At 55.6% G+C, this 23,750-nt stretch overlaps 1 protein-coding gene across 2 annotated transcripts in view; it reads right to left on the bottom strand.

The window, feature by feature from the left end:
- The window catches only part of ESPN (espin), an 82,789-nt gene that overhangs the window by 13,127 nt on the left and 45,912 nt on the right, over nt 1-23,750 (bottom strand). For both annotated transcript variants that reach the window (XM_030537861.1, XM_030537862.1), the window contains 3 exons: nt 17,416-17,577; nt 16,568-16,760; nt 458-603 (listed from right to left, as the gene is read on the bottom strand). In XM_030537861.1, coding sequence (XP_030393721.1) covers nt 458-603; nt 16,568-16,760; nt 17,416-17,577 — 501 coding nt within the window. The remainder of the gene's footprint in view (nt 1-457; nt 604-16,567; nt 16,761-17,415; nt 17,578-23,750) is intronic.

Genomic DNA, 23,750 nt, shown 5'->3' with positions numbered 1-23,750 from the left:
CAGGGGGACAGTGGCTGGCGGCATCCCCGGGGGGAAGGTTACATTGACTCCTGGCCAGAGCGCTCTGTGGGGAGCAGGCTCAGGGGTTGTGGGGGGAAGGCCTGCCATTGCCTGGGTTTTAGTGCTGGAGTACACAGCCCGTCCAGGGACGATCGCTGCCCATGGCTCTCCAGGGCTCCATGGGCCCCTGGGATTACTGGGAGCAGCGGCTGTCTCCTGTGGAAAGTGCCCCCCTGCCTGGGCTCCCAGCCCCCCTCCCCGCCAGCTCCCTGCTTACAGCACAAAGCGGATCATGCTAAATTTTGCTGAGGATTCCAGCTTGTTGTGACAATTGCAGCCAATCAAATTTGCCGCACTTAATTAAAAAGTTAATCTGGTTCCTAACCCAGCTCCCTCCCCCGGCAGAGACAATTGGCTGAGCGAGGCCCGAGTGGAGCGGGGCCAGGCAGTCACCTACATTGGCCCCCGTCGGGCCACTGCCTGAGAAGACAGTGGTCAGGCCTTTGCTCTGCGGAGTCGGCTTGAGGCTCTTCCCAGCCTTGATCTCTGCCAGCAGCTCGGAGTTGTCACCGGTTGGGGACATCATATTGAACGACTTGGAACCTGGCAGGAGGAAGAGGGGATGTGGTGAGCAGACTCACAGGAAACTCACCCCAGGCCTGGCCCTCCAGAGCCCCGAGCCAGGGGATGTGGCCTCAAACTGCACCTTGGAGCTCAGCAGCTTCGGGCCACTTTGAACTGGGGGAGAGTCAGGGGCTATGTGGGCAGCTTCTCTGCAGGCCTGCTGCTGCGGCTGAGCTCCCCTGCAGCAGGACGGGGGAGAGGCATTGCCCACGCAGGCAGCTCCCAAGCACCTGAGGCATTAGAGGTCAAAACCCACCCTGAAAGTGAGAGGCAGTGGGTGTAGGTCCCAGAGCACAGAGCTGCTGCATTCTGCCTGCTGATGGACCGCAGGGGCTGGCTTGCAACAGCTGAGGCTGGGTGACACGGGGGCGGCCCATCTGGAAGAACTAGGTACAGCCCCCGGCCAGAATCAGCTGGGAAGGAAGTCACTCTCTGATCCATCTGAAATCACCTGGGGAATCTGCCCACTCTGGACTCTGAACCTGGGGATGAATCTCCGTCTACTCTCAGCCAACTCCTGCAGCTGCTTCCCCTACGCCTGCCTCTGGCTAAGCCTAGCACCTAGTGCCAGCTGGGCCCAAGCTCCCCGCACCATGGAGCTGAGATGGTGCCAAGTGGGCTGTGGGGGGCAGAGGGCTCAGGAGTCTCACCCATGCCGGGTCCTCAGGAGGGGACTAGCTTTGCACGGAGGGTGGGCATGGCAAAGCCAGGCAGTGCCCTGCTGCCCCAGCATCATCCTGCTCTTGGGGCCTAGGGCTCTTCTAGCCAAGTGGGGCGATGGTTCCCCCAGCTGCCTCCTCCAATGTTACTGCCCCACACTGCAGACGATTCCCTGTTGCTCCAAAATGACCTCAAGCCCCAGCTGGGCCAGCCCCCAGGTGTGACCTCCGAACACCTACCTTTGGGGTGGTTGGTTGGGGTATCCCTCCCTCCTCCCCAGGCATGAACAGGGGCTCGCTCATGAATTCCTTTCCTTGGCTGTCCCTACTACCAACACACTGTTCCTCGGAAATGCAGCTGATTCTACTGCCAGTGCTACATCCAAATTACTCAGCAGACAAGAAAAATGAACTTTAAAAAGATGCTTACATGTAGTTAAAGCACAGCACAGCGGGGTCCTGAACACCACAACAATACAAATCATGCAAGATACAGCTTCATTTGCTAACATCTCTACAGCACTTGGGGCTCTCGGAGCAGCCCGCCCCCAGAGGGATATCCACAGGGGCAAAATCCCCTCTCGCCCTAGCTAAATCCTAGCTTCCTGGACCCAAAACAAGCACGGCCCCAGACAGTTACTGGGCGGGAAGGGCCCTCACTGCTGTACACTGGACTCAGTGCCTGGAAGTCTACAAGCCTTTCCAGTATCAAAAAACACAAAGCAGGAAGCCAGGCGGCACCGCCTCCTCCAGGGTCCAAAATCCACCGAGTCTCCAATGGGCTGAGTGGGGAAAGAGGAAATGAATGGAAGGAGCAGGCTGGGTGCTGCCCTTTGGACCCAGAGCTCTTTCTGTGCGTCATGCGCTAATCCTACAGAGCCCGCGGAAACACCAGCATCTCCACCGGTGCAGCACCCTCCAGCCTGCTCAGCAGATCTGCACACCCTGGAAATCGTTCGACAGCCCTGCTGCCTTTGCGGTGGCAGGATTGCCCTGTCCTGACCAGTCGCTTCTGAAATGAAGCCTCAACAGTAACTCTGCAGCCAAAGTGAAAGACATACTGGCTAAGAATAACACTGAGCACACTCACGTGGGAAGTCAGGAAATGGACCCAGCCTGGCAGCCAAGGCAGCCCGGTTCCTAATGGCCCCACGAGCACTGAACTCTGCTATCAGGCTGGCTCAGTGAGGGGCTTCTCCTTTGCCAGCAGCGCTGCCGTGCCACTAAGCCCATGCCACGCGCCCAGTCCCTCGCTGCCAACCCCATACTTGCCTTCCATGTGTGAAGCAACAGTCAGGTAAGGTTAACAAGGAATAAAGCCGGCAGCTGTGGGGTCAGAACAAGGTCAGCCAGGTAAGCCCAACTTTCTAGTGCTCTTGAGCTTCACTGAACAATGAAATCCAGTCTGAGCGCAGCCCTGCCGGGGCCAGGCTAGCCCAGAGGAGAGCAGGGCCACCTGATGCCTGAAGATGCCTGTCCGGTCGGTTGCTGGCGGTCCCTACAGAGCTACTTTCCCCTTCCTGTGTGCAGTCAGCCCCCACAAAGCAAACCTGCAGCACACACGGGAGATGAGTTTGCCCTGTTTCTATAGGACGTTCTGATCATCAAACGTATCAGCAGTACCTGGTCCTGCTGCTCTTGCAGGCAAAGCATTAGATACAGCTTAATTAGCTAACATCTCCACGGCACTTGGAAGCACTAATTTCTGTGCGAGCTAGGAATTCTTTCTGCTCTTTGCAAAGACTTGCCCTGTTTCGCTTTGTCTACAGCGATGCATATTATGCAGCCCCAATGCTCCAGTCCAGCCACCAGCTCGAGAAAACTTTTACCCACCATAGGTCCTGTGCCATGTGAGTGGCATTCCTAATGAGGCGCTATGTTGCAAGGAGGCAGAGTGCTTCCCCTGCTGTCCTTCTGCCAGAGTGAATGAATGGGCTGAAGAGCTTTTCCTTTTTGGCTGAGGCTGCGCAATGGCACAAAAGGCTGTTTGGCATTAATGGCCCACTTGGGAAAATGAATCGTCGTTAAGCGTCTGCTGTGCCCCCCAAATCCTCCTGGATTCAGTGGTAATAAGACCAAACTTTGAACGGCTGCCAAATTGTAAACAGTAATAAGCTGTTGATGGCAAAAGACACGATGGTATTCACGTGTCCAGCTAATGCTGGCCATATGAACACGCACAAAGGCCCCACTGTGCAGTCTGCAGGAGATTCGTCTTTGCGCTTTCAGGGGTTTCCTAAGGAGCCAGGACCCGAACTAGTCCAGATGCTGTTGCTCTTCTCGATGCAGCTCAGCATGTGAGAGCTGCGCCAGGCACCACCGTCAGATTCACACACTGACCACGCTGGCTGCACCAAGCTCCCGCCCTGGGGCCAGCTCTTACTTTGCAATGGCAATAAAAGGGACAGTCACGCTTATTTCCTCACCTGCCAGGCCGACCCTGCCGCCATAGTGCCTGCACTGCAACACGACCTGGATTGTGGCCCCATGCTGCTACCAGCATCCAAACTACCGAGGCTGACAGCGCATTCAGGGAGCGGTTTTCCCTGGGTGTCAATGGCAGTTTTAACACTGATTTCAAGGGGCGCAGAGTTGGGCTAAACCCAACCCTGCCTGTGACTCCTAAGGGTGTGCATGTCTGTCCTGCTCGCTCTCAGCCGGGGACTTGGTTTGACGTGTTTCAATGGTGCAAATACTTGTGTTTGGCTAAAACAAACCATGTCCCCTGCCATTTACTCCTCTCCCACCCATGGACCCTTCCTGGGCCTGGCTAGCTCAGGGGAAGGGGACTTGTACAAACTCTCAGTGTGGGGCCAAGGTGACTGCCTGGCCCATTCAGGCTGGACATGGGACAGTGAGTGCCCAGTTCAGAGCTCACCTCCCTGCCCCCAGAGATGGGATGTGCAGACATATTGCAAAGGGGTCCTGCAGGCCCATTGCAAACACCTGTGGAGCAGGTTTGCTCTGCCCTGGGGCGCCCCCAACCTGTGCAGCCCTAGAGGAATGTTAAACTGTGGAGTGTGGTGGGGAGACCCTCACAACAGGGCCGAGTCAATTAGCACAACTGGGGCCCCTGTTGGGGTGCACACAGCATGGGCCCTGCAGCCTCCTCCTCGTGCCTTGCCAGGGTGGGCACTGGGTCGGGGGGGCCAGGCGCTCTGCATAGCCCTGGCTGGCCCCGTCCTGCTGCCCCAGCCAGTGCTGCCAACCACCGAGTGCCCCCACTGCCGACTGTTACTTTGGAAAGGGAGCCCAGGGTAATGGTGGGGGAGAACAGAGCCGACCTCGCCACACCCCTGTGTCACCTGGGGAGGGACCAACTTCCACCAGCGTCCGGACCCCAAGTCCCACCCAGGCGGCAAGGAGCCGGTCTCTGCGCAGCACACAGTGAGCTTGTTAGCCAGCCAAAGGGAGTTTAATAAACGCGGGTCTTGCCAACCCCACAGCCCCCAGGCATCGGAGAGCCCAGAAACCCTCCTGCCCCAGAGCACTGCTGCACCAGCCGGCTCCTGCTTGACGAATGTCCATGCTGCTTTCGACATGTCATTTGCTTTCTCTGGATGTGTCAGCACCCTGACCTCGCTCATCCTGGCAGCACATCACTTCAGCCTGTGCAGAGTTAGAGCCAGCAGTCCCCACCGCGGCCAGCCAGGGCCTACACCTTCCCGAAGTGATAAAACAGCAGCTCCTGGGACACAGCGATCAGCCCCCACCCACCGCAAAGCAGGACAAATTAACCAGCCAGCACACGGTCACCCACTGCCAAAAACCACACAAACTAGCTCTCCTAGCAACCCCAGGCCTGCCCCTGTGAGTTGCTTTGGGTTTGTACGAGCCAAGCGCTGGCTGCATCGAGGGCTCTTCCCTCCAGATGAGCCGCTCACTCGCCCCGAGGACGGCGATAGCAGCTGTGAATCAAAGCTAGCCTGATTTTGCATTCCCTCTGGGGGAATAGGAAAGTCCTTTTTGTTTCCAGGATTGGGAACGGAGAGGGTAGTTTCACAGAGCTTGTGTCTGTGTATCTCTCCAGGAGCACCTGGAGGGGGGAAGGGAAAAAGGATTATTTCCCTTTGTTGTGAGACTCAAGGGATTTGGGTCTTGGGGTCCCCAGGGAAGGTTTTTCAGGGGGACCAGAGTGCCCCAAAACACTCTAATTTTTTGGGTGGTGGCAGCAAGTACCAGGTCCAAGCTGGTAACTAAGCTTGGAGGTTTTCATGCTAACCCCCATATTTTGGACGCTAAGGTCCAAATCTGGGAATAAGGTTGTGTGGTGCCCTGGAGCACCAGGCTGCTGTCACAACAGAGCAGCCTCTGGCGCTAGGCAGATATTCCCTGCTTGCTGCTGCTCCAGCTTTTTGGGGTCCCAGTGTTTCCTGGAACAACTGAACTCCCACAGCCAAGCCACTCTCTGTGTGTGTGTGTGTGTGTGTGTGTGTGTGTGTGTGTGTGTGTGTGTGTGTGTGTGTGTGTGCCCACTGCCAGTGATGTGAACAGGGCATGCGCCTAACACACGCCTTGCACCTCTGAGCCCAGGGCAAAGCTGTGGGCTAGGAAGTAAACAGCCCCACTGCTGCTGATTAAACACAATTATTTTCATCTGGACTCCCGAGCACAGTCCTGCTAAGTCTCCTTGATGGAACCTGCCATGCCAGGGAGGGGGCTATGGTGGGAGTTGGAAGGGACGGTGCCAGGCACGGGACTTTCTCTGGCGCACTGCACATCTGCTCATAGTAGCAAGGCTGGACACTTTAATGCCAGCTCAGTGCCAATCAAGCCTAATATGGCAGGAGCATGTGTCTGTGTGTATGGTGTGAGGGGTCCTGACCCTGCCTGTCTCCTGCTGGATGGCAGGGGGTTAGTCACCTGGTCCCCCAGAACAGAAAACATGTTATTACCAGGGGGCTTGTGGGACTAACAGCCTCATGGTAGGTGCAGTCCGTTTCCCAAGGTGCTGAGGCCAGCTGCTCATGCCAGCATGGTTCTGTGGTGCACTGCCAGTTACCCTGGCAGAGGCACTGCCCCTGGAGCCCTTTACCTGGCAGCAGGTACCTAACACACTAACAGTAAAATGGACACTGTCCTCAATGGCCCATGAATTGTAGAGCACAGCCAGGGCTGCGGTCAGCCCTGGTTCCTGGAGTGGGGCTGTATCCAAAGGGGCCGGGGAAGACATTCACGGCCAGAATGAGAAACACTCTGCTCTTTGGCCTCTGAGGAGAACCTCCCCCCTGCCCCAAACTAGTGGTGACTCCTGCCAGCAGCACCAGACAGGCCAGTTTCACAGCAGAGGGGATGCTACTCAGCGTTCTGCACCCACTTCACTGGCTCTTTGGGCACCCAAGGTCCCTGCAGCGACCTGGGAGATGCAGGCACATGACAAATACCCTACCGGTGAGTAAGCAGGTTCTCAGTCAGACCCAGCTTGCAGCTGTTCGTGAGACAGAGCCTGGAAAATTGGCTCCGGCATTTTCCTTTTAAAGAGCAGATTAATCTGGAGGTATCAGCTCAGTGGCTCTTGTCAGAGCTCCCCTCCATCCGGCCTGTAAGCTCCTCGGCACTGGGACCGGATCTGCTCACATGCACTGTGCACATGGGGCTGGGTGTGTGCCCAGTCCTGCCCCACTGAAACCACTGGGGGCTTTCCCATTCACGACACTGGGAGGATCAAACCCCACATGATGGTCCTACCCAAACCAACGCCTGTCATTGGTGGCCAAACCTGATGCCTCCCTATGAATGTAGGAGCCTTGCTTTATGCACAGGGGCTTGAAGCGTGGCTGATATTTGTCAGGCAGTAGAGTCGGGCAGTAACTGCACATGCAGAGTTCGAGGGAAGGGCTGGGTCACCAGTTAGGTACAACTATCCATCTGTTACAGGAAACACTTCTAGAATGGCACCAAAAGTGGGAACTGTTCCATAGGGTTTCTAACCCTCCATTATTATTACATAGACTGTGCTATGAAATTCTATAGGGTGGCTAAAAACAAGCCTGGAGAAATGATCTAATTCCTTATTAAATGCTACAGGATTTCAGAGCAATTTCAAGAGAAACCTAGTCACTTCTATAGAACCCAATTCTTGACGGGGTCTGTCAGCAATACTAGTATGGACCTGCACAGGCAGGATAACCCCCTGTAGCCACAGCTCATGCTCCCCCGTGGAGTCTCACCAGCTCCTGGGACAGGCAGCAAAAGAGCCCCTTGGAGTCCTAAACCTTGTGCAGAGGCAGCTGGACAGTCCGAGCACTAGGTGGTAATGCCGTTAGCACTTGGCATTCACTGGTAGTAAGGCAGCATAGCTCAGTATTCTAGCAGGGAGCACTAGGCCAAGGAAGACGCAGAGGAAAATGGATTCACTCCCCTCTAAATGCAGCGAGTGGGCCATGGAAATGACAGCGGGCTGATGCTGAATGTCTAGTTTGCTCTAGAAAACGAAGTACTCTAATGAAGATTGCTATGGCACTGCTATTTGTCGAGACAAGGTTATTTGTTAATAGTTAAACACAAGGACTCCAAAGGCTCAGAGACTGAGCCCAGCGACATGGGGCAAAGCTCAGAGGAGTGAGCTGCTGACAAACAGCTGTTCTAACCCACCAGGAAGGAGGCAGCTTCTCGTGGTAGCAGAAGTGAATAGCTGCCATGAGCTTTGTTCCAGCTCCCATACTCTCCACACGGAAAGTAGTGCTGGAAAGTGAAAACTGTGCCCAAGTCCCCAAGCAGCAGCTGCTGAGAGCGAACGGCTGCATCACTGGTCTGGCTAGCCCACATCCAGAAAGGAAAATTACCCCCAGCAAGAATAACCAATGGATAGCCATCCAGACTGGGCGACCCAGCAACCACCAGCAGCTTTCCCACATGCACAAGCCGTCCAACTGCACTAACAATGCATGCATGGAAACGGTTCCCGGCAGGGGCAGCTTGGACAGGTAACTAGCACACGGGCTGTGTGCTACTTTGCTATCAGTATTTAAGTGGCTAAAACACAGTAACGAATTTACTAAAACAACTATTCCCCTGACAGCCACATCTCGTTTGCAGGGGCGCCCCACACATTCCCTGAGACCTGTCTTGGGGGCCAGCCCTCACTGAATTGTACTGGAAACCTTGGGGCTAGAGTAAAGTGGCTGCTTAAAGTGGGGGGAGAGATTGCACTTTGGAGCCTCTGTGCATGTTCCCCTCTCCTGTATGCTGGTACAGTAACCCAGGGAAGTGGGGAAAAGAAATCTGGGCCACGGGATGATTCCCTTCTGGGAGCGTCTATACTATTCATCACCTGGGTGCTGGCTGGGCAGCTCGCTGTGGGCAGCAGAGGAAAGTTGGAATGTGTCCTTGGCCTTGCAGAAGTAATGGGAACATTCAGAGTCTGAGTGCCTAAATCCTGGTCCTTTCTGACAGTGGGGAGGGTGCTGAGGGTCTCAGAGGAGCAGCTGTTTGTTTCCCCTCCAAGCCACCGAGCACATTCCCAGAGCACAGGGCAGCCTGTAGCACATGAGGTTACTGTGTGCTGGGCCAGAGAGCATCAGGGAAAGGGGATTGCCAAGAGCAGATCAAGCGGCCAGGTCCCCAGCCATGCTGTTGCTGGGCTGCAGCACACAGCAGCACCTTGCCCTGAGGACACCAGTAGGGCTCTGAAGCGTCATTCGCCCCCCCCCCACTCAGCTGATCAGACTTGTGTTTGCCCCAGCAATCACCAAAGGGCAAGTCATTAAATAGCCACCACCCTAATGTCAAATAACATCAGACTTCCCTGTGGAGGACGGAGAGAGTAAACTGGACACCGACCATTAAGGGACTAGCAGAAAGGAGCCAGGGCACTTCCCCCCGCCACGCACTGGGCACTCTGCTGACTTCCCACAGGAATGGTAACACAGTGCCAGTACTTACTCAGTCTCTTTCTGTGCTCCAAAGCTTTTCCTTCTAGGAGGTAGAGAGAGAAGCAGAGAAGCAACAACAGTGCAGTTAGCAGAGGAGGCATTTGGCTCCCACAAGACAGAAGAGAAGAAGTGGGTACGAGCAGGAGTGACACCACGCAGACTCCAGTACAGAGGACAGACAAGCCCGTGAGGAACGGAGTTAAGGTTAAAAAAATAAATTAGAAACACAACTGTGAGTGAGGCCACGGGGGAACATTGCTAAATGCACTTTAAACGGCCGCCACAGAGAACCAGAGCAAGGCTGCGTAGATTCATCAGCTGACGCTTACGCTCACGTGTTCAAGTTATTTTTAAAATAAAAGTTAAGAAATATTTCCCCTCTGCATGCCAGCCTGGCCTGAGCGGAACAGGCTGGGGTCTGACCCAGCAATAACAGTTTCTGGTGAATGACAGAGTGCCTTTAGAGCTGCAGAATGGGTCCTAGGACAGCGTGTTTCAGGGTCCTTGCTGACAGGGCTCACTGCACCTGCACACAGGCTGGGGATACTGACAAGCAGACGCATTTCGGAAGTTTAAGTTAAGTGGCAGTTTGTTCTGACATTGTCAGTTTTCCCTGGCTGGATTTGCATGTGTTTCTCTAGTCTTAGATGTCTCCTTTATTCTTCTGTACTGTTTAATCAAAGCATATCTGATCAGCAAGGATACCTTTCGTTAAAGCTCTGTTTGGTTTAATAACGATCCGTTACTGCTGGAGGAGATTAAATGTTAAAGGCAATCCCCTGCACACGCTGTTATTTTAGCTACTGTTTCCCAGGTGTGGTGAAGGGTCTGCCAAAAGTTACCATTAATCCTGAGCAGTTTCTTCAGGAGAGGCGTGAGGGGAGCCAGCCTTTTCGAGGACGAGGAGGTCTCCATAAGTATCGCCCATGTGACAGTTGTGACTCTGTCCCATCACTAGGGTGGCGGGCAGCAGAAATCCCCAGGCTCATTTTCCCGCTTGGGGCTGTTGGAAGCGCAGCAGCTCTGCGACAGGGTTATATAGCACCATGCATGTCACACCTACAGAGTAACTGGCTTAAGACAATCTGGACAGCTGCAGTCTCTGGTATCTAGGCCACCTGTGGCTTGCTGCTCTTGGGCTGCAAGCTCCAACTGGTCACTGCATCTTAAAGACACAGCCAGACGGGCTGAGATTCGTCATGCTATGGACGCAGGGCAGGCTCGTGGGGTCTGACCCTGAGGCCAGTGAGTGAGCAGAGGGAAAACATCCCTAATGCCTGTGACGCAGTAGGGAGCGGGGGGGGGGGGGATTGACCTGGGAATGTCATCTAGTTTTACTGGGACTGTCTGCATTGGGGATGGGAGAGCAGGGGATGATTTTACTTGAGAGTTACCTGAGCTTGTAACCTGAGCCAGGAGGGGGGTGGTGACACCTTTGCCCTGGAAACTGGACAAAGGGAGGAGAGGACCTGGGGGAAGAGGGAGAGAGACAGCTAGAGGGGGTTTTGCTTTCAGTTTTGGGCTGGGTGGGGAACCGCAGGGAACCCCAAAGCTGGGGTCTAAGCTCCCTAACCCCCCCCCCCGCCCCCAGAAGGACTTGACTGAGAGGTCCTGGTTGTACCTACAAGCCCTACTTGGGACTGTGTTCCTGTCATTTAATCAACCTTCTGTGTTACTGGCTGACTGACAGTCACGGTGAATCGAAGGAAGAGGGGTGCAGGGCCCTGACTTCCCCCCACTCCGTGACAATGCCCTACAGGAGCATTGCAATTAATGCTCCTTCACCCGCTTTCGTGCCAGTGATGGTCACTAGGGCAAATCTCCCTGAGGCCAGCAAGCTCAGGCTTTGTGCACGTGCCATAGAGCAGTGCTGGGCTGGTTCCCCTTGGGGTGGGTGACATTCAACTCCTGCTCTGCCCCGGATGAGCACATGAGCACCTAAGGCAGGTGAAATTCCACATGGGGTCACCAGACAGCACTCTCAGGGCACTCTACTCTGCAGCAGCAGTGCCAGGGGAGTGGGGATTGTGGGGTGATGGGTGGTTGCAGGGTACACCCAATGGGTCTGTAGGCAGCCTGGATCTGAGCAACATGGGATCTGCCAAGTAAAATCAGACCTGGAGCCCATCGGCCCGTCTCCTGTCTCCCTCAGTGGCCGGCACCAGCTGCCAGAGGATGGGGCAAGAAACCCCCTAACGGACAAAGCTTTGATAACCTGCCCATGGTGGTGTTTCTTCATATCACGGGATACTGTTAACCCTGCCTGTTGTAGCTCTGGATGGTCTCGTTATCGTGGCTCTGGCTAGCTCCTGTCTAGCCCCACCTGTGGTAGGTCTCCATGATATCTTGTGGCAGTGAGTCCCACAGGCTAACTATAGTGGAGGGAGCACCTCCTCCCAGGACTCTGCATGACCCAGGCCTGTGCTAGGGAGATCCCCCACCCCTGTTCACTAGCACCTAGGAGCTGCCGCCCTTCTCCCCACCATGTAACACTGGAGGGGGGGGGGACTGCAGAGAGGAGCCAGCAAAACCCCTAGCTGATAGGACCAAAACCAGCCAGAGCAGGGACCACTGGGCATTCAAAGACCATCCTGCAGTTTAACTGGACTTTCTCTGCTCTGTGCTGATTGTCTGTTTGCTTCAACCCCACTCCCCTGGGTCTCTTCACCTCTGTATCTCTCCACACCTGCATCCTTATTCTCTTCTCCCTCGCCCTGTCCCCCTCAACCCTGCCTCTCCCTTCCCAGGTCTTTCCATCTAGCTGATCCCCTCCTAAGTAACCCCTCAAAGAAACAAACCACTAAATCCTGACACTGACATGCCGTTTGCTGCCATCACGCAGGCCACTGTTGGTGTGTTCCAGCCCTTCCCACCCTGTGCCTGTCTGGTCTCTTGTAACTGGTAGCTCTTTGGGGCAGGGACTGCCTGCCCATCTGGGGGCCCCTCTTAAAGAGCCTTTCCCTTCTGGTGGGCCCCCTCTTTCTGCCCCTCTGGAGGGGCCCCATTCTGCCTGCCACCCTAGGGGCCTCCCTCTGCCTGCCCTCTGGGGGCTCCTCTCTGCCTGCTGCTCTGCCCCCCCCGCCTGCCCCCTCCACCGTCAGTCACATCAATAATGGTAACTGTACACCTGACATCCCCAAAGAGGGGGATGGGAGCAGCAGGCCCTAGTAGCTTCTCCTCCCCCATTCTGGCTGTGGCCTAGCTGCCCCCCAGCTCTGTGACCCAATGGCACAAAGCAAAACCCTTGCAGGCCCCACTGCCCAGCAGGCAACCCCTGAATGCAGAGGGTGCAGGCACCTGTGTCCTGTCTGTGCCTAAAGCTCCCCCACTCCCACATCTGAGGGCACCAAGCCCAACCCCCACCACCGCTGGCGAGCCCAGCCCTGCCCTCTGAGAGGACCAGCATAAGTGCTGGGCACAGGGACAATGCAGGGGCCGGGCTGGGGGGCAATCAGGGGAGCCTTTCAGAGAACAGCAGCTGCCCCAAGGGGGCCTTGCCTGCCCTCGGGGAGCTGGATGGGGGATGCTGCTGTGATGAACTGGGAAAGTTCTTAATGTTTTCTCTGAATACTGTGTTGGTGCCTCAGTGTCCCCATGGCAGTTCTTAAGTATCTGGCAGAGCCAAGGGCCAGTGCACCTAAATGCCTGACCCTCTGTCTCCTAGCAACTGATGGCCTGGGCCCCTCCTCTGCAAAGGTGCCAGCTGAAGGTGTTGGAGACAAAGGGATCAGGTGACCTCCTGGCCCGGGAAAGGAGCTGAGCAGATAGGAGGGGCTCGAGGGGGTTGTTAGTCTGGAGCTGGCTGGGGTCGAGGGTGGAGGGCAGACCTGAGGGTCTGGCTCACTGCCCCCCAGAATGGACCCAGCCGAGGGGTCCGGTTCGCTGTATCTACAAGCTCTGTTTTAGACCCTGTTCCTGTCATTGAATAAACCTCTGTTTTACTGGCTGGCTGAGAGTCACGTCTGACTGCAAAGTGGGGGTGCAGAACCCGGTGGCTTTCCCAGGACCCCGCTGGGGTGGACTCGCTGTGGGAAGCGCACGGAGGGGCAGAGGATGCTGAATGCTCCAAGGAGAGACCCAGGATGTGAAGCTGTGTGAGCTTCTTGCCCTGAACAAGTCTGCTCCAAGGTAGAGGAGGCTCCCCAAAGTCCTGACTGGCTTGGTGGGGAGCAGTTCCAGAGCATCGCCCGGTGACTCCGTGACAGCTGCAAAGCCTGGGGGGGTCACCATGACCAGCTCACACAGATTTAAGGGACACCTCCTCTTGTCCACACTGGGACGTTCACCATGTGCAAACATACAGTTTGCTAGTGAAGACAAGGTGGGAGAAAAGCTGGGCCTTGGGCTAGTGCTTTACAGCAGCAGAGGTGAGCTGCCCCTGGGCCTCTTTACCAGCCTGGCTTGTCAGCTCAGCTGGGCTTGGACTGGTGGCTGGCAAGGGAAGGGTTAACCCCCTCCCCCTGGCTGGAGGAAGGAGCCCAGCTGCTGCCCCTGAGTGCAGGGATATTGGTCACAGGGCTGGGCAAGCTGTGGGCACTTAGAGCCCCCCCCCCCAGCATGCTACAAAAGGAGGAGGTTTGGGGCTGTGGCTCTTGATAGCAAAGAGAGGGAGGCAGGACAGGCAGGCAGGCAGACAGACCGATCGATCGATCGATCACTAGCTAGCTAGCGATTGGCAGGAAATAGAGGGGGATGCTATGCAATAGAGTGTGGGGGGGGGTTGCCATAGCACTGGGGGAGTCCTGGAGGGGTCCTCAGAGGGGCAGGCTGTTTCACTGTTCCATGCTAATGCACCTTGCAGGAGGGACTAACCCCCAAGCTGCATAGGGCCCTTTGGGGCCCCACAACCCCTCATGCTGGTGACGGGGCCTGAGGGAAAACAGCCTGGCTGCTCCCAGGCCTTGGCCACACTGGCGCTTTACAGCGCTGCAACTTTCTCTCTGAGGTGTGAAAAAAACACCCCCGAGCGCTGCAAGCTACAGCGCAGTAAAGCGCCAGTGTAAACAGCGCTGCAAGCTAATCCCCATGAGGAGGTGGAGTACGTGCAGCGCTGGGAGAGCTCTCTCCCAGCACTGGCTCTGCGACCGCACTCACACTTCAAAGCGCTGCCATGGCACTGCTTTGAAGTTTCGAGTGTAGCCAAGCCCTAAGGCACAAGGGTTCATGGTGGGTTTGGGCTGGAGGCTTTGCAAGCTGGGCCATGTAATTCAGGGCTTAGGAACCTCAGAGACTCTAGGACTGGAAGAGACCTCGAGAGGTCATCGAGTCCAGTCCCCTGCCCTCATGGCAGGACCAAATACTGTCTAGACCATCCCAGATAGAATTTATCTAACCTACTCTTAAATATCTCCAGAGATGGAGATTCCACAACTTCCCTAGGCAATCTATTCCAGTGTTTAACTACCCTGACAGTTAGGAACTTTTTCCTAATGTCCAACCTAAATCTCCCTTGCTGCAGTTTAAGCCCATTGCTTCTTGTTCTATCATTGGAGGCTAAGGTGAACAAGTTTTCTCCCCCCTCCTGATGACACCCTTTTAGATACCTGAAAACTGCTATCATGTCCCCTCAGTCTTCTCTTTTCCAAACTAAACAAACCCAGTTCCTTCAGCCTTCCTTCATAGGTCACGTTCTCAAGACCTTTAATCATTCTCGTTGCTCTTCTCTGGACCCTCTCCAATTTCTCCACATCTTTCTTGAAATGTGGTGCCCAGAACTGGACACAATACTCCAGTTGAGGCCTAACCAGCGCAGAGTAAAGCGGAAACCTGCTACTTGCCTTTCTCTCTGGGGCCTGCTCTCCTCCAGGCTGGTGGGTGCTTCCCCTGCCAGGGAGCAGGCAGCCCCAGGCTGCTTCTTCTAACCCTAGCTGATTTTGGGATCCCCACCAGAGCTGCTTCCCAGGCCCTGCAGCCAGTGGTGCAGCTCCCAGGGCCTCTCTGCTTGCTTGGCTGGGCTGGGGAGCTGTGGGAATGTTGAGGCATGTGAGGATCTGAGTGTCACTCCCCTGGGGTTAGCGCTGCCTTTACCAAGAGCTCCCTCTGGGTCCCACATCCCAACCTCCCCTGGGCCACTCAAAGACAGACCCTGCAGTGTGTCAAGTGCTGTATGTGGCATCCAGAGCCCCCCTGCGGCTGCCACAATTCCCAGAGGGGACAGGAGCCAACTGGCCTGGTAGAGTGGGGTCAGCAACACTGCCTGCTCAGTCTGAACGCCTCGCTCCCCATGGCCTCCACCTCCCTGCTGCTGTATGCACATGCCAGCCCCATCACCAACCTCAGGCACTGGGCGCTCCCCAGCAGGACCCACAGGGCTGAGAGAAAACCCAACCCTTGGCAGCTGCTCCAGAAGGGAAGCAGGATCAGGAACAAAGCACTGAAGACGGTTTATGAGCTGTGTTGCGCAGAGGAAGCTCCTACTTGGCTGCCATGGGACCCAGCTCCAGGGAGGCTGCAGGGCTGGGTTTGCCTGGAGTTGGCGTTGCTCAGACAAACCACTTAAAAAGCTCAAAGTGTAGCATCCTAAGTGTTAGTGACATGTCCCTTTTCCTCCAATACTGCACAGCGGTGCCCTCTGCTCTCCCTCCAGCCAGTGCAGGTGACAAAGGTCAGGCACCAATTCATAGTGGCAAAGGGACCAGGACTTTAACTGCAACAGCCAAGCTGCATGTCCTGTGCCTACTTAGAATGGAAGCTGTTGGCAGCAGGGACTCAGCTCCTCCCCTGTCTGTATGCTACAGAGCTAAGCAGGGCTTGTCGCTAGTCTCAAGCCTATGATGGTAAATGGAAGCAGCAGTAAGGCTGGTTGGAAGATATGTCAGCTGACTCAGTGTCTCTCTCTTTACTGATCCCAGCTCCCACCTGTCCCCCTCCATGCACAAAAAATCCCAAACATCCTTGTGCCACAGTGATAAGCCTGCTTGGATGAGGCTGCAAGCTGGCCAAGTGTCCCCATGTGCCCAGCAGAGAAATAGCAAGGACCAAGTACAGCAGAGCCCCTGCATAATCTTATGTATGTTAGCCTTTGCCTCCCCACCTTGCTCCTCATCAGCAGCTTGTCACTCTGCGTCAGCTCGGCACATGGAGAGACAGGAACTAGAGTGTGTCAGAAAGAACCAGCCCCACATACGGTGCCACATCCACATGGGCCTGGGCTAAAGCCTTTTGCAGGGTGTGCGCTGATGAGCTTACCTGTTCCCACTCCTTTTACATCTCTCTTGAAGCCCTTGGGGGGTGGGGGTGGGGGTGGGGGTGGGGAAGAAGTTCTGAAAACAAACCAGCAGTTTTATTTGACAACCCTGGGTTGCTCCCTTGTTTGGCAGGAAGCTGCATTACCAGCCTGCAGATCAGAGCCCGGGGTGTCAAACCAGCCGCAGGAGGCCCCAAACACGTGGCAGAGACTCTGCAACTTACTTCCAGTGGAAGAAGACGAGCGGCGCTGGCTGAAAGAGGGCACCTGAGTCTCTGTTGGCAGTGGAGGGGGCGGGGGTGGAGGACAGATGTTCTCAGGAAGAGGAGGGGGAGGGGGTGGGGGCGTCATCTCCCCAGAGGGCTTGTTCTCAGCCGCACTCCCATTGTGCACGTTGTCATTGGAAAGAAGAGATGCCTTAAACAAAACCGACACATAAATACATTGAAAACAGGCAGTAAAGGTCCAGTGAGTCAGGTGATACAATACACTCCCTCCCGCTGTCACCCTGCCAGCCACTGGCTGTGGCAGGGCCCAGGGGCTCCCAGCTGGGACCGCGATGAGTTACCTTGCTGGGGGGAGCTGGCAATGGAGGCCCTGCACTGACCCCAAAGCCCATTCTGCAGAGCAGGGCCAGCAGGCACCTTCCCCCCATGCTGCTCTGGGGCTCTGCAGCAGGGTCTGGGCCCCAGGCAGTCCCTGGCCCCAGCAGAGGCTGCTGGCAAGATGGCCAGTTCATGCCAGTGGTCTTTACGATGAGGACATCTGTGCAGTGGAAACTGGGCTGAGGCCCCTCGCTTCATTTCACACAAGCCCTGGAGCAGTCACTGGCACTGGGTGGGGTTTGGACGTGTCCCCGAGAGGTGGAGTCTCTGCTTCCCAGTGCCAGCCCGAGCCAGGCAGGTCCAGGTCTGTATGAAGACGATCTGCCCGGCGGCCCATCCTGCCCAGTCAGACCCGCTCAGATGCCGGGAGCTCGCTCAGGTGTTCAGGCTCAAGGCCCTCAGGGTTGGGGCCCCATAGAAAAGCAGCTGAAGGGTGGGCAGTGGGAACAGCGGCGCCAGCGGCTCACCTCCTCGCTGTGCGCCATCTTCCAGCTGCCAGGCTGCTCCCCCGCACTGTTGTCCAGGTGTTTGTAGTAATCCCCGGTGCTGGGCTGCTTGCTAAAGTTCCTAGATTTCCTGCTGGAGTCGACTCGCCGGAGGCCTTCCAGGCTGCCGTCATGTGACGATAACTGCAAGCAACAAGGGGTAGGTAGCAGGGTTTGTGCTGGGAGATGGGGAGGCCCCCCGATGAGAGCAGGGCCCTGTTTGCTGGGTGCTGTCAATACATGGAGTGGGAGACTGTCTCTGCCGTGAAACAGACAAGGTGGGGAGGAAGGAGCCGCCTCACCCGGCCTGGGTGGGAACTGGGGTCCAGAGACATGACATGACTTGCCCCGGGTCACACAGGGAAACTGAGCCCAGGCCAGACCCTCCTCCACAGAGGTCCCCTTCACTCCATGGCACATCTCATAGCACTGCCCCCGCCCCCCCGCGTGCTGGCGTGCAGTACAATGAACGCCACCAGGGCTAATCTGTCTTTGTGTCATTGGAGGGTCTAGGAGCCCCAGTTATTGCCCAGGACCCAGTGTGCTGGGTGCTGTACAGACACTGAACAAAAAGGCATTCTGGGCATTGTCCATTGACAGCTCCAGTGCCACTCACTGGGGGACAAACACTTGGAGAAATAACTCGGTTCTGAGCTGCTCTTCAGTTTGTTAAATCATTTCAGTTTCCAGCACACAGCCAGCAACGCAGTTAATATCTCCCGGAGCTCCTCTGTGCTTCACATGTGATAAATAACGAAGTATCTGCACATAGCCCGGCCGATACTCCGTGTGTGGAGCTGGGATTCAGAGCACTGAGCCGGATGCCACATTTATAAGCATTAGATACCCTGGCCGTTCTGTGACGGTGGCAGGTTTAGCTCCCAGAGCGGGAGACATTGAGGGTAATTTTCTAGTGAACTGAAAAATCTCATTGACTATTTTAGGTTTTCCTGGTGCACTCGTCTCTCCAATGTCCAGCTGCTGAGGTGAGAGAAGGTGAATGCAATTCCATAAAGCCACAAGGGCCCTGAAAGATGCCTTGCATGCGACACTAAGAACCTGGTTGAATTTTTGTTTTCACAACCCCTTTTGAGGAGAGTTTGGGATCCACAGCACTCAATCCCAGCCCCTGCGGATTAGCTGGGGCTGCTTATCCCTTCGCAAAACCAGTGGCGCTGGGTGCTTCCCAGAGCCCCAAACTTTGCATTCAAAGGCCATGTTCTTATGTAACTAAGACCCACTGGGAGCAGCACCTTTAAATCGCCTTGGTGCAGATCTCAAGGGCTTTGTGCGCAGAACAGCTGAGTGACCTGGATTTTATGAGGCAGGTAATAGCACAAAGGTCCTTGGAAACGGTACTAGCTGTTTCCCAGAGGCTATCGGAGCCTCTGAGCCAGGTTTCACTAATCTCCAGAGCGTGCTTCCTCCAGTGTGCATGGCTACAGGGGACAGTTATGAGGCAGCTCTGCGGGACGAGGGGGCAGAGTGCTAAGCCGGGGTAGGGAGGATGCCATGATCACACCGCGGGGACATCTGCTCATGGGGCTATAGGACGATGCATTAAACACCTGCAATTGGAGGCTGGCCTCGGGGAGCTGGCCTGCATTGCTACAAGAGAGTTGCCCCCGGCTCTTGGGAAGAACTGCCCAATGGCTAGGGCACCAGGCTGGGACTCGGGAGATGAGTGTTCAAGATACTGCTCTGCCATAGGCTCCATGGGTGAGTCTTGCTGTGTCTTGTTCCCCCTCTGTGGAATGGGCTCACTAGCCCTGCCCTGCTGCACAGCAATGTGGTGGGGTAGATACATTCGTGGTGATGAGGCACTCAGAGGGGGGACAGCTACATACCAGACCTAGATCTCTGCCTCTGTGGAGCCAGCGGGCGAGGAACACAGTGGAGGCCTTGCACTAAGCCACGGGGGCACGAAATGTCTCCCCTGGCCCAAGTGGGAGCCTTCCTGCAACCAGACAGGGGCATCCCAGAGGGACTGCTGCCTTGGGAGCATGGCCCTTGGGAATGGGGCTTGCACCAACAGCACAGCAGAGAACTGCTGGGTGCATCTTTGCTATGGAATCTCAGCGTCCCTGACTTCACCTCACAGGCTCTTTTGTTCCAGAGGCCAGGCTATTTGCATTCATCTCTTTCCCCCTTGCATATGATTTTGCATGGCCATGATTTGTATGACTGGAACATTAAGCAGACCAATCTGCATTGGTAATTGCCTACGTGCTGCTCACCCAGTCTCCTTTGGACTCACAGACAAATTCTGCTCTCAGTTAAACCAATCACAATCCAGAATAATGCAACCGGGGTCAGAATGTGGCCCTTAGCAAGGAAATACAGTTCCAATGACACCTTGGCAAATGCACAGCGTGGACAGGGCCAGTGCAAGGATGTTTCACACCCTAGGCGAAACTTCCACCCTACGTGCCCCCACCCTGAGGAACCCCCCACCCCCTGCGTCAGTTCCCCCCCTCTGCCCTGAGGCGCCCCCCCTTGCAGGAATTCCCCTGTGTGCTGCCCCTCCACCCCTTACTTGCTGCAGGCGGCCCTCCCCATGCTCCCCTGCCCCAGCTCCCTCCACCTAAATGCTGGCGGCAACCAGGGCGGCCGAAGATCTGGTCTCTGCCAAAGAAAATGGCACCCAGCCAAATCCTAGTGCCCTAGGCGACTGCCTAGGTCACCTAAATGGTTGCACCAGCCCTGAGCGTGGACACTCAAATGCAAAGGGGCTGTGTTCTCCACGTGGACCGAGATGTAGAAGCAGCAAAGAATCCTGTGGCACCTTATAGACTAACAGACGTTTTGGAGCATGAGCTTTCGTGGGTGAATATCCACTTCGTCAGATCTTCTTTGCTGCTTTTACAGATCCAGACTAACACGGCTACACCTCTGATACATGACAGCAGAGATGTAGGTGGCTAGTGGCAACTGGTTCTGAAGTCCGGCTCTGTGAGTGAAAGAAAAACCCCTTCCCTGACTGCCTCGCTATCCACTGCTGCTACAGGACTCAGCTCTGGCCAGCAGCTGATGCAAAGTGATGCAAATCCTCCCCAGAGGAAAGGGGCCACGAGGACAGACAGTCAGGGGCCAGCTGCATCACTAGACAGCCCTGTGCTCCTGGGGCTCCTATCTCCAGTCTCTCTGGGCACCGGATGCAAAGACCAGCTGGGCAGTGCTCCAGGAGAGCCAGCCAGGCATGGATTCATGTCATTGTTGATAGCCCCATAGGATCAGCCCGCACCTGCTGAGATGACTGGGATGGCTCCCCAGTCCTCAGGGACATATGAGGTGGGTCACAGAGAAAGGGGGGAAATCTCCCACGTGCCCCTTACTGGGACACTGGCATCCCCCCTCACGAGCAGCACAGTTGTGGTGCTAATCGGAGACTCCCCCAAGTCGTCGTCCTCCTCCGGTCCCACTCTGCTCCCTCCACAACTAGACACTGCCATTGCAACAACAGAAGCACACTCCAGTACTGCCCCATGCAACCCACCACCTGCAGCAGTGCCCCGGCTGTGTTCAGGGCCCTTCCTGCACCAAACACTCCCTGATCCAGCAGTGCCAGGTGAAGGACCGGGTCTTCCCTGGGAGTGCAAAGCAGGGGGAGAGACCCCAGCAAAGACCCTCCACCCCCAGGCATGTGTGTAGGGTAAAGTAAAAGCCCTTCTTACCTGCGCCTAGCGAGGCTAAGACCCACTAAACCTGCCAGCCTGAAACAAAAGTGCCACCCGATACCTGGCCTCAGCACACCTGCAATACCTGACCCAGCCTCTCTGGTTACAGCAGCTCGCTAATGAATTACCCACACCTATCAGCTCACCTGGCAATGAGTGTCACCAGCCAATCACAGGGCAGCAGCTCTCATTTCTCTTCACAAAACCATAACTAAAGATTAACCTTAAAATGGGCATCTCGAACCCCCTGCTCTGCACGCAGCATCCTTGCCCTCCGAGTCCTTAATGTGGCTTCAGCCCATCCCAGGCTCACCCCCAGGAACCACTGGGATGGTCAGTGTGAGCCGCGAGCCCCAGGAGATGCCACTGGCCTTTTCTGTGAAACATCCACAATCTCAATGCCCTCCGCACACATGGAAGGGGTGGCCCTGGCCCTGAGGATGTCCCAACCTAAGGCAGGCCCTGTCAGCATCCTGGAATGGGCACTGGGGTCAGGACACAAGTGCAGTGGTCGTGAGCCGGTGTGTGGGTCAAAGGCCAATGTCAGCTGCACCACATCTGCCCTGCTTTGTGCCGATGGGGACTGGCGTGGCTGCATCGCCGCCAATGAATTTCCTCCAGGCACAAGGAACCCCCAGCACAGGCCAGCTGGGGCGAACGTGGCCGGTGCTGAAGTGGAGCGTGGTTTGGTCAAGCCCCTCTTGTCTGTGGGGGATTAACGCAGCAAGCTTTGTGGAAGAGATGCCCACTGTGGACGGGGTGTGAAGTTAAGGAGGCTTCTACTTTCAGAGGGGTTTGCCAAAGGAACTGAACTGGCCAGGAATACCTGTAGCTGGAAATGAGAAGAATGTTTGTAACCATCAGAGGGGTGAGGTGTGGGATCAGCCTCCCAATGGCAGGAGCAGGGGCACTGATGAGCTTGTAGGTGGCAGGCCCTAACGAGCTGACCATGTTCGTGAAGGGGTTAGATGATGGCACTGCCTGTGACAGCAGGGGCTGGACATGGTGGCCTGGGAGATCCCACTCAAGCCTGTGTCCCTCGCTAAGTGCAGCATGATGGTCCCCACGCTGGGCAGCTGAGCCCCATGGCGTTGCAGGGCACTTGGCCCCCTTTGGCTAATGCTGCAGGGGCTTTGCTGGCTGTGACGTTATTGATATAATCTGGGACCATATAGAACATGGTTGCAACCAAGGTCCTGTAGTGGCACCAAATCTTATGTAAAGGGGGACATATAAGGTGTCTAAGACCAGGTTATGGGTTGCTGGTTATGATTATGGTGTCTATATGTATGTATCATTTTGTAGTTGAAGTTATAGGTATTGGCTCTGTACTATCTGTATTTCAACTTTGGGCTGTGTTTCTGGAGGTGTTAGCTCTGTCTAGCCTGCCTGATGGCCCATTAAGGACCATCAGCTACACAATTGACCCATGAAGAGAAGGCAGATACGCCTTGTAACTCAGCAAAGTATGCAGGGACTTGCCCATGAGACTCTAGACTCTATTTGGCAGTAAAGCCTATAAAAGGCTTATGCCTCACTCCATCTTGTCTTCAGTCCTGCTTCTTACCTCTGGAGGAACTTTGCTACAAACTGGAGCTCTGAACAAAAGACTGAATGACCCATCCCAGCAGGGGATGTTCTCCAGAGACTTGATTTAAACCCGCAGTTTGCTCCATCACTGCTACAAGCCTGAACTAAAAACTTTGCCATTACTGTATGTAATTGATTCCATTTAACTAATTCTAGCTCTCATCTCTACCTTTTTCCCTTTATGAATAAACCTTTAGATTTTAGATTCTAAAGGGTTGGCAACAGCGTGATTTGTGGGTAAGATCTGATGTGTATATTGACCTGGGTCTGGGGCTTGATTCTTTGGAATCGAGAGAACCGTTCTCTTTTATTGGGGTGTTGGTTTTCATAACCATTCATCCCAGGACGAGTGGGACTGGTGGTGATACTAGGAGACTGGAGTGTCTAAGGATATTGCGTGTGTGACTTGTGCTTAGCCAGTGGGGTGAAACCGAAGTCCTTTTGTCTGACAGGTTTGGTTTGCCTTAGAGGTGAAAAAACCCCAGCCTAGAGCTGTAACTGCCCTGTTTAAGCAGTTGGTCCTGAACTGGCACTCTCAGTTGGGTCCTGCCAGAACCGCATTGTCACACTGGCCCATTGCAGGAATGCTCCCGCAGCCCTGGCAATGCCACAGCTGACTGCAGAGGCAGGAGGAATGGGATGGCTACTCATCTGTCGTCTCTGCCCGTCAGCACCAGAGACCCTGGCTCGGACTCTGCCGGCTGCTCTCCCCTCACCCACTCAGCCCCCTTGGGTAAGGGTAGGTCCTGCCCACACTCCCACCTGTCCCAGCACGGGCAGGGTGTGTCCGTTACGTCTGTACCTCGGTGCTCCTTGCAGGAGACATCCCCGGGCTCTGTTGTTCCAGAGGGGGTCAGCGCCCCATTTCCCTGCAGCTCTGAACCCCCGTTCTGCAGGGTGGGTAATTGCCTGGCTCCCCAGGCTGCACTTTCCAGTTTGAGTCTCGCTCTCCAGCTCGCATTACCCTGGCATCCTCCCACCAGCCTGAAGAGCAGACACAGCTCTGGCAGGCATCTCTCAGCAGCACTGTGACAGGCATGGCTAGCGTTA

The sequence above is a fragment of the Gopherus evgoodei genome, chromosome 18 (assembly GCF_007399415.2).
Source record: "Gopherus evgoodei ecotype Sinaloan lineage chromosome 18, rGopEvg1_v1.p, whole genome shotgun sequence".
NCBI classification, from domain to species: Eukaryota; Metazoa; Chordata; order Testudines; family Testudinidae; genus Gopherus; species Gopherus evgoodei.
The sequence above is the reverse complement of the archived record's forward strand: the minus strand, read 5'-3'. Positions and strand labels throughout refer to the sequence as shown.